Source organism: Arachis hypogaea, chromosome 9, assembly GCF_003086295.3.
Source record: "Arachis hypogaea cultivar Tifrunner chromosome 9, arahy.Tifrunner.gnm2.J5K5, whole genome shotgun sequence".
NCBI classification, from domain to species: Eukaryota; Viridiplantae; Streptophyta; class Magnoliopsida; order Fabales; family Fabaceae; genus Arachis; species Arachis hypogaea.
In genome coordinates this window covers 117,913,031-117,931,431 of record NC_092044.1, presented here as the reverse complement: position 1 = coordinate 117,931,431, position 18,401 = coordinate 117,913,031, and the positions used below count along the sequence as shown (strand labels likewise).

General features: G+C 30.1%; 2 protein-coding genes across 2 annotated transcripts; both read left to right on the top strand.

The window, feature by feature from the left end:
• Positions 1–512: 512 nt before the first annotated feature.
• On the top strand, positions 513–7,620 carry LOC112712534 (ABC transporter G family member 25). The gene is made up of 3 exons (XM_025765447.3): positions 513–1,245; positions 1,387–2,239; positions 6,269–7,620. The coding sequence occupies exons 1-3, from the start codon at positions 1,114–1,116 to the stop codon at positions 7,276–7,278; spliced, it is 1,995 nt and encodes a 664-aa protein (XP_025621232.1). The 5' UTR covers positions 513–1,113; the 3' UTR covers positions 7,279–7,620.
• A 9,248-nt stretch (positions 7,621–16,868) lies between these two features.
• LOC112712533 (mitochondrial import receptor subunit TOM7-1) lies at positions 16,869–17,432 on the top strand. Its single transcript, XM_025765446.3, has one exon. The coding sequence runs from the start codon at positions 17,039–17,041 to the stop codon at positions 17,258–17,260; it is 222 nt and encodes a 73-aa protein (XP_025621231.1). The 5' UTR covers positions 16,869–17,038; the 3' UTR covers positions 17,261–17,432.
• The last annotated feature ends 969 nt before the right edge of the window (positions 17,433–18,401 follow it).

Here is an 18,401-nt window from a genome sequence, read left to right as displayed (position 1 = left end):
TTCATTATATCACTTTTAATATTAAAATTAATAAATATTAAAAAGTGTAAAAAAATAGTACATATATAAAATCTTTCTTATTTTTTTATTGATTTATTATCGGTTACTTTTCTAGTCTTTTAATAACACCTAAATTTAATCATGATAAATAAATTAGGTTAAGGTTTTTTATTCTATATAAAAGTTATAGTTACTTAAATATTTTCTTTATCAGATTAGGCTTTTGTAATTAATGGTTTCATGACACACTATTCTCATGAAAAAAAAAACGGAAAATTAATTTATTTACTAGAGGTTTGATATAGTCTGAACCTAATTTAATAAATATCCCAGGAATAAAAGAGCAAAAGAATACTATATCCAAAAATATCCCTTACCTTCGTTGGTGGTAAGAAATTGATGAGTGATCAAAGCAACGGTGGCAATGGGCTACAGTATCTGCCTACCACATGCCACTCTCCCTTTTCAACCTCTATTAATACTATTTAAAGATTCTGATCTCTCTCTACTCTACTGTCTACTCTACTCTATACTTCTAATTATTATTGCTCTGCTCCACTCCTTCATCTATATCCTTTGCATCTCAGTTCCCTTTAATTGGCTCTACCTTGCGACACAGTTTCCTTCGGTGATAAAGTATAAACAAGTGTACCCAATAGTCTTTCTCACAATTACACCTAGCTTAGCTACCTACTTTATACATACCAAATTAAATTAAAATAATTCTTACCATTTGCAGATCAATGTTGGAGTCCTGCTCAAGTTATTACTTATTATTATTTACACGCAGTTATGTGCCCTCCATTATAATTAAAAATAAAAATAATAATTAATGGAACCTAAACTTTTGTTACTCTACTTCTTATTTTACATAATGAACCATTTCTGGGGACAGATGACAACAGCACACCAAAATGTTGACACGTAACCATTCCCCATTTGGTTGTTCCACGTTGACGTGGCACACCGATGGGGTCCACCTTCCTCACCTCCTCCATAAATACCCCCTTCTTCTTCCGTCTTCCTTCTTCCACTCACTAATTCATTCACCATCAACTAACAACACTTGTTTCTTTTTAGTTTCCATCTCTCCCTCAAAAACATACAATAACAATGTCTACAACAACACAAAGGGAAGCGTTTGGTGGCGTAGAAACTCCAAATGGAGACTCACCCAAACAACCCCCTCGAGAATCCCGTGACATCCCTCCTTTAATGTCCCCTTCTTACCCAATCACTCTCAAGGTATTATTATTACTAATACTAATTAATCACAATGTTTATTCATTTAATTAATTAACCACTAACAAGTCATAACTAGTCATAACATCGTTGACCCTATACTATTATGCTTTAACTATGTGTTCATGCAAATAATTAACGCAGTTCATGGACGTGGGGTACCGGATAAAGATAGAGAACAAGCAAGCTAAAGGAAGGTGCATTAAGAAACTTTTCGCAACTGATCGCGAGTCACCAACACCGTCCGATCAGACAAGATCAACGGTGATGCAAGAAAGAACAATTCTAAACGGAGTAACAGGGATAGCGTACCCGGGAGAGATCCTAGCCATCCTTGGTCCATCAGGAAGCGGCAAATCAACGCTCCTAAACGCGCTTGCAGGGAGACTCCATGGTCACGGCCTCACCGGAACAATTCTCGCAAACTCATCCAAGCTCACCAAACCGATTCTCCGCCGAACCGGATTCGTTACTCAGGACGACGTGCTTTACCCGCACCTCACCGTCCGCGAAACCCTAGTCTTCTGCTCCATGCTCCGCCTCCCTCGTTCGCTGCCGCGTGAGGCGAAGATTGCGGCGGCGGAGTCGGCGATTGCAGAGCTTGGACTAGGCAAGTGCGAGGACACCATAATCGGGAACAGCTTCATCCGCGGTGTCTCCGGCGGGGAGAGGAAGCGCGTGAGCATTGCGCATGAGATGCTTGTGGATCCGAGCCTGCTGCTGCTGGACGAGCCGACGTCGGGGCTGGACTCCACGTCGGCGCACCGCCTCATTTCGGTGCTCGGTTCGCTAGCGAAGAAGGGGAAGACGGTGGTTACGTCGGTGCACCAACCGTCGAGCCGCGTTTTCCAGATGTTCGATAAGGTTCTCGTGCTCTCCGAAGGGAATTGCCTCTACTTCGGTAAAGGATGCGACGCCATGCGGTACTTTGAGTCCGTTGGTTTTGTGCCATCTTTTCCGATGAACCCCGCCGATTTCCTTCTCGATCTCGCTAACGGTACGTCAACTTTCTCTTTGTTTATTTCTATTTTTATTTTTTTCATTTTCTGTTATCACAACGGTAACTCAGCTTGATGTTATTCTGCTGTAACAAACTTTTGGTGGCAGTTAAGACTTAATTTCTATAATATTTATGATAAGTCATTTTTATCTTTTATAAATTCATTCTTAAAGTCTCCAAAAAAAAAATTCATTCTTAAAATAACTAAGGTGAAATTGAGAAAGTAATATTATATTCTTCTTGTCTACAAATGATGGTAGTTTGGACACAATGGAGGAAAAGAGTATGACAAGGATACAGTGATTACAAACTTTTTTGGCAGTTAAAGTAAAGTTGGCACGGTCAAAATTGCTATTTGTTGGTGATAAGTTGGTTAATTATTGATGTTAATTAAGTAAGATTAATTAGGTTAGCAAGGGAATATTTGACCAAATGGACTTAGTGTTTAGTTATCAAGAATTTTTATTGTAGATGGGGGGTAATGAAAAGAATGTGGATTTACCGAATTATTAGTGTTATGGTGTGTGGTAGATGTGACATTTTGATTGTGATTTTGTTGGGGGAATAGTATCTAAGAATATATATATATAAGCATGGTGGATTGGTGGGTGAGTTTTTGGTTCAATGAATTAATAATGGGACGTCATTAATAAGGAGCATCAAGTTTAGGCAACATGCTGTGACAAACATCATGCTACTATTTTGTTGATACACTTTGCTGGCTACGAATTCAGCATCCCATATGATGAAACTAGGTTATTGTACTATTACTACTACACCCTTTGTCTGTTTAATTTAACTGTAGTTCATGAAGTCTTTCAGGGGCAATGGGGTTGCCCTCACCTATATTGCCATAGTGGTGTGATGATGATTATTGTTGTGTGTAAAGAATTTTATTTATTTAGATACTTTATAAATATATGTAGCGTTTGAGTGAGAAGGGAGAAAGATAAAGGAAGCGTCTCAGCTTTGAGTGGAACAAATCGATTAGATACGTAATGGGTTTTGATTTTCTGTTGGGAATGCTTTAATTAATTTTATTTAAACAAATCCCTTGATGCTTACCACGTGTCCTCCTTTTTCGGAAGTGTTTAATTTGTTATTGCCTCTATCATTTCCTTCTTTTCCTTGCTTCTTATATATCCAGTTGGTTTTTCTTTTTCTGGGGCCAACCACTGATGTGACTCTGACTCCTTATACTCCTTGATTTTCCCCTTTCCCTTATTTTGTTTCTTCACATTTCACACTGTTTCATCTTGGCCAAACCTAAAGCATAGAGCCACTGCCTCCTCAACCGAGGCATGTGTTTTTTCCCCTCTAATTCAAGCCCACAATTACCAAATAAATATTTGGACTTAAGCTGGATTCTGTTTGTGATTAAAGTAGTTGATTGTACTAGAGCATTATTTAATATTTATACATATGAATAGTATTGGGAGTTGATTTTAATTTTCATTCTTAGAGAATAATCCAAGACTCAGCTTGTTAATTATAAGACTATTTTTTGGGAGACACATACAGGGATTTTTCCGATCCCTGTCAGGTGAGGTTAGGTGCCAATTTCATATATATGTGGGGTCCGGAAATATTCCTAAAACTAGAAGGTAAATAATAGAGAAGGAGGAGTTATTATATATAGAGACATGGACCCTTATATTAAAGAGCTATCAACCATATCCTTTTCAACAGGAATTGAACAACTTAATCTACTATCTTTTATTTTGCAAAGGATAACATAATAACATCAGAATCAATTACGCTTTTGTTGTGGTGTCTAAAATTGGCATTTCAATTAACTTGCTTTTGTAGTAGGATAAGTAATGACTTGTCTTTCGAGCTTATACCAACCGAGAAAACACTTTAAAGTAACCTCTTGATGCTGATATTGGCATGTAACCTTTGTGACGTGTATATATATAAACCACTCTCTGTTTATTCTAACATATGGTATTATACTTATTTTATTACGAATATTCAGTTACTATGTATTTCTCCCACTTTTTAATTTAGTATCAAATGTGTTTTAGATTTTACATTCTCTTCAAAAATAAAAAAGAAGTGGTGTTACATAGCAAAGTATGCTAGTTGTTATTACACTGAAAAGGATGCAAGAGTTTTAACAGAAACACACTATGAAAAATTTACAACCTGATGTAATCAGATTAGAGTAATTATAATTGCAAATGTCCTCCATGTGGACCAAGGTTATTTATGGTCAAAAGAGAAGAACGTGACATATTTCATAAAGTTGGAAATGCTTAAGTAGTGGGCTGAGACTTAAGTTGTAGATAAGTGGTCTTTCTATTTAAGTTAGTGTTGGACCAATAGTGTTGCTTCTTTTAGACTAGACTGGTGGCTGATGTCACCGAGCATAGTCTAGAATTAATTTAATCCGTGAAATAACTGCTAAGGTAAGTAGTGCTCTTTGACTAGGTATTTTAATCTTATATATAGGTAGCACTAGACGATTATGAAGGATATATGTGCCTCTCTAAACCTTTTTTCATTGATCCTTGGGGCCATGATTATAATGTGGATATTGAGGTGGAGGAGGTGATGACGACACTCATAGCGTGAGAAACCATCAATCTTGTAAAAGAGAGGAAGAAGGGGAAAAAAAGAATTAGCAAAGAGGACACCCAGGGAAAAATAAAGTGGCACACTGAATCACTGTCTGCCCTTAAATTAAATGGTGATAAAATCATATATCATATCATTTATACCTAATTTTAGTTAGCTGTATAAAAGAGTTTATAGTAATGATGGGGTTGAGTTATAATCAACATATCTTATCCTTTCTAATGTTTGGTTTATGCTAATAGAATTACAATAATATTAAGTATATATCTCTTTCCTTACAGAGTCATATCGCTTACTAATAGAATATACATGTTATTATTCTGCTAAAAAACAATAATTATTTGGGTTTGTGGCACTGCATCTAAAGCCGTTTTCCTAGAAAAATAGTGTTTTTTATCAATACAAGCTAGAACATGGTCTTGGGGGTGTTCTTTATTCATCATTACACATATGGGAAAAAGCTTGACCTTCACTTCTTTGACAATGATCTGGCCAATCGTGCATATGGTTCCCCTTTTCAGTTTTCTTATTCATTTTGTTTTCTTAATTTCTCTCCTTTTCCTCTCTACCTTTTTCAAGTATCTCTCTATTCTTAGGATCTGTTAAAGAGCTACACGTGTTGGGTCTGATTTACAAGATTAAAAACATTTTGTCCCACAAAAGTGAACTTTGATGGCTGAAAGGTTGAATAAAAATAAAATTGAATAGATTTATGTTGATCAAACATATGAAAGTGGGAGCTGGTGGCCCTATCAACAGTGCCAGCACCAATATTAGTGGAGACTCACCATAACACTAGCACATAAGTCAGCTTTTACAAGTTCCACTATCCTACTTAACCATGTTTATGCCTCTTAATCTGACTCCTTTAGATTAATCAATTGCGTGTTTAATTAATTTAATTAAGCACATACTTTGATTTACTTTATCATCCTCTTTATCTTGTCCTATACTTTCTTCTGCTTCAGTATCTCTAAGTAAATAGATTTGATCATTTTTAAATGCTAGATGTTATAATACACGGTCCCATATGGCCATTGCCATGGCGAATGGTCATGATGCTACAGCCATAGTTTCTTATAGTTTATTCCAGAGTATATTATTGGTTTTCAGATAAGGTCTCTTATAGAAAATAAGTTTCTATCTGATCTCTCTTGTATATGGTTGATCTGGTATGCTTTCTTTTTCTGTTGTGGTCCCTTATTCTTTTATCCAAAGATGAAATCTGAATTGGCTCTACTTGCCAACTGAAAGCGAAATAAAGCATAACCAAGAATTATGAAGCCCTCTTACTTTTCAGATATTATTATGAGATCTTTTGAAACACCTAAAAATTGTTGGATTACCAAATTTATTTAGATATTAAATACAAGTACAATAACAAATTAATAATAACAATAAGAGGATGCACCTTTTATTAATCAAACTTGGCTCTGAATTCTGCAGGTGTTAGCCATGTTGATGGTGTAAGTGAAAGAGATAAGCCAAACATAAGGCAGAACCTAATTCATTCATACAACACAACACTAGCTCCAAAGGTAAAAGCTTTATGCATTGACACTCCCAACATTGTTAATCCTACAAAGAACACACACCCTATGGGAAGAAGCAGATATAGTGACAGGGTTAGCTTCTTAGATTGGTTCAACCAATTCAGCACACTCTTCCAAAGAAGCCTCAAAGAGAGAAAGCATGAATCATTCAACACTCTGAGAGTGTTCCAAGTCATTGCAGCTGCACTATTAGCAGGCCTAATGTGGTGGCACTCTGACTACAGAAATGTTCAGGACAGGCTTGGCCTACTCTTCTTCATTTCAATCTTCTGGGGTGTATTCCCATCCTTCAACTCTGTTTTTGCCTTCCCCCAAGAGCGCGCCATCTTCATGAAAGAAAGGGCCTCTGGAATGTACACATTGTCATCCTACTTCATGTCTCGAATAGTGGGTGATCTTCCAATGGAGCTTATCCTGCCCACAATTTTCCTCATTGTGACATATTGGATGGGAGGCCTAAAGCCTGATCTGGTGGCATTTCTATTGACATGGTTGGTCATCCTTGGATATGTCCTTGTCTCGCAGGGTCTTGGACTCGCCTTAGGCGCCGCGATAATGGATGCCAAACAAGCTTCAACTGTTGCAGCAGTGACAATGCTAGCATTTGTGCTAACAGGTGGATACTATGTCCATAAGGTTCCAGCATGCATGGCTTGGATCAAATACATATCCACAACTTTTTACTGTTATAGGCTTCTGACTAGGATTCAGTATGGTGATGGAAGAAAAATCTCATACATGTTGGGTTGCAATCATGGTGGTGGAGACAGGGCTAATTGCAAGTTTCTTGAAGAGGATGTGATGGGCCAAATTGGCACTGTGGGAAGCATTGGTGTCTTGTTTCTCATGTTTGTAGGGTACAGATTATTGGCCTACCTTGCATTGAGGCGCATCAAGATTTAGGAAGAAGAATCTACAATTATTGAAATCCTCTCGCGAAGAATTGCATAGTGTTTTTCTCTATTGCTTTTTTTTTTCCTAAGGAAAATTAAACTAAAACCCTTTTAATTAATTAATTAATTAATTAATTAAAAGTTACAAAGATGGTCATGTTTTGAAGAGAAAAGGATGGATCAATTGGTTGGCTAGTAGTGCAATGCAACAGCCACAAAATTTACATTAGGCTAGCTATTCACTAACTAGTTAATTCGAACAAGTGTAATCGAATTGATGAAAATAACGACATAATCTAAGCTGTAAAGTTAGAGAAATTAGCAAATCGAATTATTGATTGAGGGAAAGAAACGAGTCATTTGTATATTTTGGATTTCAAGTTGATCTCTTATGATTCATTTGTGTACTAATAAGAATGAATATTCAAGGAAGAGGAAAAAAAAAGAATTTCTTCCGTATGGAATTTTGTTTACATGGATAAAAAAGCATTGCGGAAAGGGAGTTTAATCTCTCACGTTACAAACACTCTAACATACGGAAAAAGTGCTACTAATATATAAAGGTTGGATTTGGTAAAGTTTTTTTTTTCAAGAAGTGTTTGTGTTTTTAAGAAGTATAAGCACTTCATTTTGTGTTTGATAAATTAAAAAGTTCAAGTGCTTATACTTGCGGTTTTTAAAAGTTAGGGGTGCTTTTAAAAGTAATTAAACAGAAACCTTTTAAAATTGGCTTGTGCTTATCAAATTTTATTTATTTTCTTGCATATATTTTTCACTATTATATTGCCATTAAAATTCTCATATATTTCTAACTTTTCATTCTAACCTTTACAAATTTTAACACAATCTTCATATATTTTTTATTTTTCAACCTAATCTTCACAAATTTAAATACAAATACATCTCTATCACATATTAAGTATGAACTTCTATCTATTAATATTATTTTTTTGTGAGTACTAACATTGAATTACATACAAATTTTATTATTGACCAATGATAACTCTATTTATATTAGTACAATCAAGTAAATATTTAAATTATTAGTCTCTAAAATTTGAGTTAGATAATTTAGTATTTTTAATTATGATATTTAGGTTAAATAAATTTTTATGATACTTATATAAAATTTTAAAGTTAAAAAATAAAAGAATTTATTTATTATATTTATGTTAAATTTTTTATTTTAAAATTATTTTATTTTAAAATATTATATAAAATTTTAAAGAATTTTAAAAAATAAATTATTTTTTATTATAAATATGTTTATTATAATTTTTTTAAGTTTTAAAAACTATTTTACCAAATACAACTGCGATACTTGTGCTTATTAAAAATTATTTTTAATTTAATTTTATTAAACGTAAACGCAAGTGACGCCACTCTTAAAAAGCTATCTTTTGAAAAACAGCTTTTATAAATTACTTTTAAAAAATAAAAATTTTATTAAACCAAACCAAAATTTATTTTTTATTTTTTTCTTGTCCTACTGTAAAACTTAAACCGAAAATCTTAGGAACAAGCCCCAAATCTCTTTTAATAATGAATTTAGGCTCGCTAAGCCCACTTTCTCTCTCTCTCTCTTTTCTTTCTCTTTGGTCTACTATAAATAGCATCTCAAAATTATAACTTTGACATCAATTCTAGGTTTTTGTTGACATTACTTAATTTTAATGACATTTGATAGTAGACGGTTGACTTTGCTTAATTTCAAGGACTATCAATTCTATTTGTTTAAAGTTATTATTTGCTTTGCTAATAACTTATAATTCAAATGGTATAGTCTCTTTTCTATATTAACTTAAGAAGTTGTGAGTTTGAGTCTTTTTATCTTTAACAAAAAAATTATTATTTACTTTAATATATTTTTCTTTTGGTTTTTAATTGTTTGCCATGCATTTGTAATCATGTGAGGCATATTGGATTTACTCTCTATTGACAAAGTATTATGATTATAAAATCTTTTGTTTATGTAGCAATTTTTTGAAATATTTTATATTTATGGATATTTCCAAAGCAATAAGTGTTTGAAGGTTGGGGTGAGTAGTTATTACCCTTTAGTTTTTCGTTTTCTATTCATTATTTTAGCTTTTGATAATATATCATTGATGTAGTCTCAAAAAAGATTGGTTATCACAACTTGACGTGTTTTTCTTCATCAGATTTGCTACCTTGCTACATCAGATTTGCTACCTTGCTACATCAGATTTGGTTACCAACTTGAATTTGAAGAAATTATTGCTTTTTCTAATATTAGACCAAAAATGATAGTTGACTTGACCATACCAAAAATATAATATCATATCATGTATATTTGTGGATCTAAAGATGAATTTAAAGATGAGATTGAATTTTTTTTTCTAATTTTGTGATTAGATTTGATGCATCATTAGGTTTGTTTGAAATACAAAGTGTGCTTTTAGCATTCATGAGCATCTGAATTTTGTTGCATTGAGTTGTTCGTCCATGTCAATGAAGAGTAATTGAGAAGTAATTATGTTAATTATTTTTTTCATTATTTGTTTTACTTTGATTTGTAATTGCCTTTTGTAAATTTTGATTATTGTAAAAAATGAGAACAATTGTATTGTTTTAACTCAGAGAATTTTTTTTTTAATTTGAATTGTAATATTTACTAAGAAGTATGTTTCTTTGTTTACTAGAGGTGATGATTTAGAGAGAATTGACTGAGGAATAGACTGCACTTTAGATTGTATGCAATTGCAGCAAAGGACAAAGACTACAGTTCAATGCTTAATGTATATATTAGTAATATTCAGAACATAGGTACTCACATTTAATTTGAATCAGGGACATGTGGCATTAAAAAAATATTTGCATATTTCTTTTTAATATTAGTTCTATTTATTGTTTAAAAAGATGTGAGATTTGGAGCAAATGATGGAATTAAAAGAATGAAGTAAGGTTGGATTAGAGATTGAGGCCTCACATTCATGTTCAATTGCCAATAATGTGCATTTGAATTAAACTTTTTTTTTTAAAGAAAGAAGGAGCTCAACACACATGTGAAGCATTACAGACGAGCAAACAATAACAGTCGTACAACTCTTATGTCATTCTTGATATTATCATCAACAACATGAGTTAGTTACAACACCATTCTGTGGTATATGAAAAGGATTGGTCCACACAGTCTTTAATCCTTGTTATCTTGTGAAAAATGACATCATTTCTGCGTAACCATATAGTCTACATCATTGAGAAGAAACCAACTAGCCAATACTTTCGTACCTCTTTTCTTATCGACACAGACCTCCAACTCTCAAATTGCTATTTCACAGTACCGGGAATAATCTACTCTTGTTCAAATTCCGAGGCCCAAACACACCACACCTGCCAAGAGAACTCACAGAATAAACATCACAGATGTTATATATTCTCAGCATCTTTCTTACATAACATGCATATAGTATCATTCTGTTGTAAAATTTTCAGTTTACTCTTTGGATTAAACTTAAATCAAAGTTTAAAATAAATAAAAATATTTTTGTCTTTTTGAGTTTTTTATTAATTTATGAGTTTACTTTTGTTGTTTTTGTTGGATTGGCAAACAAGAAGTAAGACTTCCAATCAAATTTAGAAAAAAAAATTTGTTTGTACTATGGTTAATTATGTGTATTTACTGCACCATTAGTTGAAAATGATACTATAATAGTGATAATAATAAAAAATTAAGTATTTGTATATATATGTGTGTGTGATTTTGATGTTTAATAATTTTGTGTCTGTTTTGAAATTAGAGTTAGTTTGGATTGACTTTTGAAAAAAATATTTATTTTTTATTTTTTTAAAAGATTTTTTTAAAAGACAAAAATTATTTCATATTTTAACATGCTTTTTAAAAAAAGGTTTTTAAATTTTTAATACGTTTTTTGCTTATACTTTTTTAAAAAACAAGGTATTATTAATTTTTAGACAAAATAAATAATTAATTTATTAAATAAAAATATTTTTTAAAAAAATGTATTTAAATAGATCTAAAATTAAATAAAAATATTTTTTAACTCAAAAAGCTAATCCAAATTAACATTTAAGGGTTTAATATTCTTTTAATTCCGATGCAAGTTTTAGGAATATTGGTAAATATACACTTAATTTAGACTATCAATTTACTGTGATTACATTGTTATATTTAGTTTGAATTTAACTTTAAAATTGTATTTAGTGTGATATTTGTTGCCTTCATTTTGTAGATAATTTTAATTATGTATTATTTATAACATAAAAAACGCCGAGGTTCTTACATAAGTAGCTAAGTGTTATATTTTTTTATTTAGATACAACTCAAGTTAATTATTGTGTTTATAGTGTTGTCTTTTATGTAATAGAAGAAATAATTAAACAAATTAAAATATGCAATAATTTGTGTTTAAACTCAAATCTTTTTATATTTTTTTTATGAGACCTAATTTATTTTGTATCAAATATTAAATATTGGTATTATATATATACATGGATTACGATAGTTTGTGAAATAAGTCAAATAAAACAAATTTAGTGTAAAATATTAATTTTTATAATTTTTTTGTTATAAAGATTGGGCATTTATAATTTTCAACTTCTTATAAATATATACAAAAAATCATTCAGTACATTCTGTATTTTAACATATCTGTATAAAGTAAATTAACTTAAATAATGTATAGTAAGAAATTGACACTAAAATTATGTCAAATTTTTTAGAAAAATTTTATTACTCTTCTGCGTTTTAATTAATATACTTTTATGCATAAACATTGATATTTATCAAATTTGTAAATTTTGTATACGAAAGTTGTGAAGTATTTTAGATAATTGCTTTGTAAGAAAGGATAATTTAAATTTAAATAATAATATTTATTAAAATATATTACTTTTTCTAAAAAAGTTATCAATTAAATATGTATTATCTACCTTAACTTAAAAAGTACTAAAAAAAAATTACTTCAAATTAAAAGTGATAAAAAGTATTTTTTTTTACTAAACTAATAATCTCATCTTTGTTATCATCTAAACATGAATATAAATGTATTTATAAAATATTAATAAATATTAGTCAAGCCCAGTAAAAAGGTAAGATATGTCTGATTAATGTTATCAAAAAAGTATAACTACATTATTTTATCAATAAATTAGAATACTTTTTAATTAGATGTAATTTTAAATTTTTAATAATTAAAATATTTTTTTAATTTTTAAATTATCAATAGACACTTTTACATAATAGTGTATTAATATATAAAAAAATTTTAATAATTAATTTCAATTATACATAATAATAATTTTATTTACTTATTTTTTTATATATTTAGTTAAAATATATTTTTAAAATTATTAAAATAAAAGAAAAAGTTATAAAAAATACGTAAATTAATGTTAACTAAAATATTAAAAAATATAATTATGTCAAATTTTATATATTAACCTTTTTAATCAGATTAAAGATTGATATAACAAAAAGAAATTAACTAATTAATTTATTTATATACTAAATAAAATAATTTTTTTATAAATATGAATTTTTTTGTAAGTAAATAATTTATAAATACAATAAAGTAGATTACGTTGGCGCGGGGTCTACACTGGTATATTAATATGGTATTAAGCACAAATAGGAATGTAACATTTAAACGGCAGGGAATTGGTGTCGTTTGCTAAAACGGGTAGTAGAAAATCAGGTCACAATAAAACCTACACAACACGAAATTAGGGTTTAAGGTCTCCTCCACCGCACGCTGCGAGCGAGCAAGCAATTAAACACACTCATTGAGAGAGAGAATCAAGAAGCAAGAAAAGATCAATGGCGTCAAGGGGTGTGTCTCTGAAGGCAAAGGGAAAGAACTCGAAGGGATCGAAGGGATCAGAGGATCGTTTCTTAAGCGAGAGCGTGAAGGAGTGGTCGACATGGGCGATGAGGAAGGCCAAGGTTATCACCCACTACGGATTCATCCCTCTCGTCATCATCATCGGTATGAACTCCGAACCAAAACCCCAACTCTCTCAGCTTCTCAGCCCTGTTTGATTCTTCATCTCAGCGAATTGAATCCAATTGACCAGGCCTTCCTCTTCTTGATTTATTAGAATCAAGGGGATCAGATTATGTAGCTTTTTTTTTTATTTGGGATATTTTCGGAGACGCTTTAGAAGAGCTATTTATTATTATATTTGCTGTAATAATATTCACATGTTTGCGATTGTTTCGTGTTTACATTTTCTTTCCAAGTCACTTGATGTGGTTGTTCTTTGAGTTAAGGCTTAGTATTTGTGTGTGTGAGAATATGTGATAATGTTGAATGCTGTTGCATCTAATAGGAGTTCTTGGAGTACCCTCATCTTTGTTCCTCTTAAAGATTTTAGGATCATCAGTTTGATCTTCCAATGATTATTACACTTGGAACTAATCTGAAGCTTGTGTGGTGATCAAGAATTATCGTATCAAAGTTTATTTAGGATATTGGATTTTGCAATTATGTCTAAATCCTTATATGTTTGTTGGAGTAGAACCTATTTCAAGGTTATTTAAAAGATTTCTAGAACATTAATTTGATATTTGATTATTCAAAGATTATTATCACATTACGCCTTTTGCAAGTTGTGTGGAAAATTTTTAGGTTGATTAATGTCTGGAGTCCTGTGATAAAGGGGAAGGAAAAAGTGATTAGAGTTAAATCAATGTAGTGTCATTTTTGTCCTCAAGGAAAAAGTGATTAATTTATAGCATTAACAATTGTTGCTGAAAGAATCGTGAAATGATTGAGCTAATGCAGAAGCATTATGCAGATGCATTATGTAGATGCAGTACAGTGGTGATGAAATGAGTATGAAGAATTTACTGAATGATTATCAACTGATGAATGGAGACTGAGAGAGAATTAACCTACTCTAACAAATTCTGTTTCAAACAGAATAACAGAATTTCTATTTATTAGCTAACTTCCTTTTCACTCTTTATTTCTCTAACTCTATTATTCTCCCTGAAACTTAATGAGGTGTTAGAAGTTACTTTTAAGTTTTAACTTGCATCTATTAAAGGGGTCAATGGAAAGGACTTTGGCAAAAATATTTGCTACTTGATCAACCGAATCAATATGAACATTCAAAATTCTTTGGGTTGGCTCTAATAAAATAGCACTCATGTTGTCACAATATAGAGTTGAAATTGATGGCAATTGAACATGTAACTCCTTGAGAAGATTTTGAATCCATATTAGTTGATAATCCGCCTCAACCAAGCTTCTATGCTATTTCAACTCACAGATGCTTTCTATGCTATTTCAACTCACAGATGCTTGCTTGCGGCTAGACTCCCCAATCAGAGTCGTCTGAAAAAGCAAAGAGAGTTAAATCAATGCTAGAATGAAATATCAGTCTTTGATTCAATGTGCTAGCCAAGTATCTCAATATACGTTTTAACACATTGCCAGTGAAATGTTAGAAGAAGTTGTATATACTGACATACTTCGGCTAAAAAATTTTGATATGGTAGTAGAATGAGTGTTATACTTTAACATGGTGATTTTGGGTGTTTTTTAGAACTATGGGGTACACAAATCAGACCCACCGATTTGTGTTGAAAAAATTTTAAAAATTTGGAGTACACAATTCAGACTCACCGATTTGTGTTGAAAAAATTAAAAATATTTGGAGCACTCTATATTTTTTATGTTTAATAATTTTGTGTTTGTTTTGAAATTAGAGTTAGTTTGAATTGACTTTTGAAAAAAATATTTATTTTTTATTTTTTAAAAGATTTTTTTTAATAGACAAAAGTTATTTCACATTTTAACATGCTTTTTAAAAAAAGTTTTTAAATTTTTAATACGTTTTTTGCTTATACTTTTTTAAAAAACAAGGTATTGTTAATTTTTAGACAAAATAAATAATTAATTTTTTTAAATAAAAATATTTTTTTAAAAAGATGTATTCAAATAGATTTAAAATTAAATAAAAATATTTTATTTTTTTTAAAATATTTTTTTAACTCAAAAAGCCAATCCAAATTAACATTTAAGGGTTTAATATTCTTTTAGTTCTGATGCAAGTTTTTGGAATATTGGTAAATATACACTTAATTTAGACTATCAATTTAGTGTGATTATATTGTTATATTTAGTTTGAATTTAACTTTAAAATTGTATTTAGTGTGATGTTTGTTGCCTTCATTTTGTGGATAATTTTAATTATGTATTATTTATAACATAAAAAACGCCAAAGTTCTTACATAAGTAGCTAAGTGTTATATTTTTTTATTTAGATACAACTCAAGTTAATTATTGTATTTATAGTGTTGTCTTTTATGTAATAGAAGAAATAATTGAACAAATTAAAATATGCAATAATTTGTGTTTAAACTCAAATCTTTTTATACTTTTTTTATGAGACCTAATTTATTTTGTATCAAATATTAAATATTGGTATTATATTTATACATGGATTGATTACAACAGTTTGTGAAATAAGTCAAATAACATAAATTTAGTGTAAAATATTAATTTTTATAATTTTTTTGTTATAAAGATTGGACATTTATAATTTTCAACTTCTTATAAATATATACAAAAAATCATTCAGTACATTCTGTATTTTAACATATCTGTATAAAGTAAATTAACTTAAATAATGTATAGTAAGAAATTGACACTAAAATTATCTCAAATTTTTTAGAAAAAATTTATTACTCTTCTGCGTTTTAATTAATATACTTTTATACATAAACATTGATATTTATCAAATTTGTAAATTTTGTATACGAAAGTTGTGAAGTATTTTAGATAATTGCGTTGTAAGAAAGGGTAATTTAAATTTAAATAATAATATTTATTAAAATATATTACTTTTTTAAAAAAGTTATCAATTAAATATTTATTATCTACCTTAACTTAAAAATTACTAAAAAAAATTACTTCAAATTAAAAGTGATAAAAAGTATTTTTTTTACTAAACTAATAATCTCATCTTTGTTATCATCTAAGCATGAATATAAATGTATTTATAAAATATTAATAAATATTAGTCAAGCCCAGTAAAAAGATAATATATGTCTGATTAATGTTATCAAAAAAATATAACTACATTATTTTATCAATAAATTAGAGTACTTTTTTTAATTACATGTAATTTTAAATTTTTAATAATTAAAATATTTTTTTTAATTTTTAAATTATCAATAGACACTTTTACATAATGGTGTATTAATATATAAAAAAACTTTAATAATTAATTTCAATTATACGTAATAATAATTTTATTTACTTATTTTTTTATATATTTAATTAAAATATATTTTTAAAATTATTAAAATAAAAGAAAAAGTTATAAAAAATACGTAAATTAATGTTAACTAAAATATTAAAAAATATAATTATGTCAAATTTTATATATTAACCTTTTTAATCAGATTAAATATTGATATAACAAAAAAAAATTAACTAAATAATTTATTTATATACTAAATAAAATAATTTTTTTATAAATATATATTAATCTTTTTGTAAGTAAATAATTTATAAATACAATAAAGTAGATTACGTTGGCGCGGGGTCTACACTGGTATATTAATATTAATATGGTATTAAGCGCAAATAGAAATGTAACATTTAAACGGCAGGGAATTGGTGTCATTTGCTAAAACGGGTAGTAAAAAATCAGGTCACAATAAAACCTACACAACACGAAATTAGGGTTTAAGGTCTCCTCCACCGCACGCTGCGAGCGAGCAAGCAATTAAACACACTCATTGAGAGAGAGAATCAAGAAGCAAGAAAAGATCAATGGCGTCAAGGGGTGTGTCTCTGAAGGCAAAGGGAAAGAGCTCGAAGGGATCGAAGGGATCAGAGGATCGTTTCTTAAGCGAGAGCGTGAAGGAGTGGTCGACATGGGCGATGAAGAAGGCCAAGGTTATCACCCACTACGGATTCATCCCTCTCGTCATCATCATCGGTATGAACTCCGAACCAAAACCCCAACTCTCTCAGCTTCTCAGCCCTGTTTGATTCTTCATCTCAGCGAATTGAATCCAATTGACCAGGCCTTCCTCTTCTTGATTTATTAGAATCAAGTGGATCAGATTATGTAGCTTTTTTTTATTTGGAATATTTTCGGAGACGCATTAGAATAGCTATTTATTATTATGTTTGCTATAATAATATTCACTTGTTTGCGATTGTTCCGTGTTTACATTTTCTTTCCAAGTCTCTTTGAGTTAAGGCTTAGTATTTGTGTGCGTGAGAATATGTGATAATGTTGAATGCTGTTGCCCTTGGAGTACCCTCATCTTTATTCCTCTTAAAGATTTTAGGATCATCAGTTTGATCTTCCAATGATTATTACACTTGGAACTAATCTGAAGTTTGTGTGGTGATCAAGAATTATCGTATCAAAGTTTATTTAGGATATTGAATTTTGCAATTATGTCTAAATCCTTATATGTTTGTTGGAGTAGAACCTATTTCAAGGTTATTTAAAAGATTTCTAGAACATTAATTTGATATTTGATTATCCAAAGATTATTATCACATTACGCCTTTTGCAAGTTGTGTGGAAAATTTCTAGGTTGATTAATGTCTGGAGTCCTGTGATAAAGGGGAAGGAAATAGTGATTAGAGTTGAATCAATGTAGTGTCATTTTTATCCTCAAGGAAAAAGTGATTAATTTATAGCATTAACAATTGTTGCTGAAAGAATCGTGAAATTATTGAGCTAATGCAGAAGCATTATGCAGATGCAGTACAGTGGTGATAAAATGAGTATGAAGAATTTACTGAATGATTATCAACTGATGAATGGAGAGGGAGAGAGAATTAACCAACTCTAACAAATTCTGTTGGTATTCTGTTTCCAACAGAATAACAGAATTTCTATTTATTAGTTAACTTCCTTTTCACTCTTTATTTCTCTAACTCTATTATTCTCCCTCAAACTTAATGGGACGTTAGAAGTTACTTTAAGTTTGAACTTGCATCTATTAAAGGGGTCAATCGAAAGGACTTTGGCAAAAATATTTGCTACTTGAACAACCGAATCAATATGAACATTCAAAATTCTTTGGGTTGGCTCTAATAAAATAGCACTCATGTTGTCACAATATAGAGTTGAAATTGATGGCAATTGAACATGTAACTCCTTGAGAAGATT

Excerpts from the sequence above, each read along its gene's own strand:
- LOC112712534 (XM_025765447.3), top strand. The coding sequence starts at position 1,114 with ATGTCTACAACAACACAAAGGGAAGCGTTTGGTGGCGTAGAAACTCCA. Across the intron at positions 1,246-1,386 it reads CTTACCCAATCACTCTCAAG|TTCATGGACGTGGGGTACCG; the intron begins GTATTATTATTA and ends TAATTAACGCAG. Across the intron at positions 2,240-6,268 it reads CCTTCTCGATCTCGCTAACG|GTGTTAGCCATGTTGATGGT; the intron begins GTACGTCAACTT and ends TGAATTCTGCAG.
- LOC112712533 (XM_025765446.3), top strand. The coding sequence starts at position 17,039 with ATGGCGTCAAGGGGTGTGTCTCTGAAGGCAAAGGGAAAGAGCTCGAAG.